This window comes from Morus notabilis, unplaced genomic scaffold (assembly GCF_000414095.1).
Source record: "Morus notabilis unplaced genomic scaffold, ASM41409v2 Scaffold29, whole genome shotgun sequence".
NCBI lineage: Eukaryota > Viridiplantae > Streptophyta > Magnoliopsida > Rosales > Moraceae > Morus > Morus notabilis.
In genome coordinates this window covers 4,312-5,148 of record NW_010363504.1, presented here as the reverse complement: position 1 = coordinate 5,148, position 837 = coordinate 4,312, and the positions used below count along the sequence as shown (strand labels likewise).

The 837-nt window shown below is 35.5% G+C and overlaps 1 protein-coding gene across 1 annotated transcript; it reads left to right on the top strand.

Annotated features, from left to right (window-relative positions):
* Positions 1-253: 253 nt before the first annotated feature.
* On the top strand, positions 254-789 carry LOC21392708 (cyclin-D1-1; the record flags this gene model as incomplete). Its single annotated transcript, XM_024169703.1, has 2 exons — positions 254-613; positions 703-789. Coding segments are annotated over exons 1-2 (351 nt in total), but the record flags the coding sequence as incomplete, so codon positions are not given.
* Positions 790-837: the final 48 nt, after the last annotated feature.

Here is an 837-nt window from a genome sequence, read left to right as displayed (position 1 = left end):
TCTTTCCCCCCCAGATAGTACAATCATTTTTTCAGACCATGTAAGAGAATTTTTTTTTTGAAATAAACAACCCCATAGAAAATTGTCACTTACCCCCTTGACCGACCCTACTCAATTTGGCACTTCTCTAACGAAGTTTCATGCAAAAATTGACTGACTTTACGTCAAAAAAAATTATTATGCAGGTCGATTTATTAAGTTCGCCAGCTGTGGCTTTGTACCTTACGGAATATATACCCAGAAGCATTCCTAGACACACTATTCTTCTAAAACCTCGAACAAAAGAAACGCAAAATACATATTGTCGATGAAGAATTTGTAAAATAACATTTATTGTTTCTTCTCTACTATGTCCAAGTCCAAAGAAGAATACTCAATCTCCAATCTGTACTGTGATGAGGCGTCTGATGACGTTGTTTCCCAAGATTCAGACGTTACTTTTGACCACATTCTTTACGCCGATTCGGATTCTCGCCCCGACGGGGAGAGTTCTATTGTTAGTGCGTTTAATTCCGAGATTGATCAGGTTCTCGATTCTGATATGATCCAACGGTTCATAAACAATTCCGGGGTTGCTTCTGATCGCCTAGAGGCTGTCAACTGGATGTTAAAGGTGAACAAATAATATATACACACACACATTTATGTACATATATATATATATATATTTATTTTTGTCTTGATTTATTTTGAACCTTGCAGGTGCATGGTTTCTATCACTTTAGGCCTGAAACTGCTTATCTTTCTGTTAACTATTTGGACCATTTTCTTCTATCAAGGACATTACAGGTAAGGTGTTAACTAGCATTTAAAAAAAAAAAAAAAAAAAAAATTTAT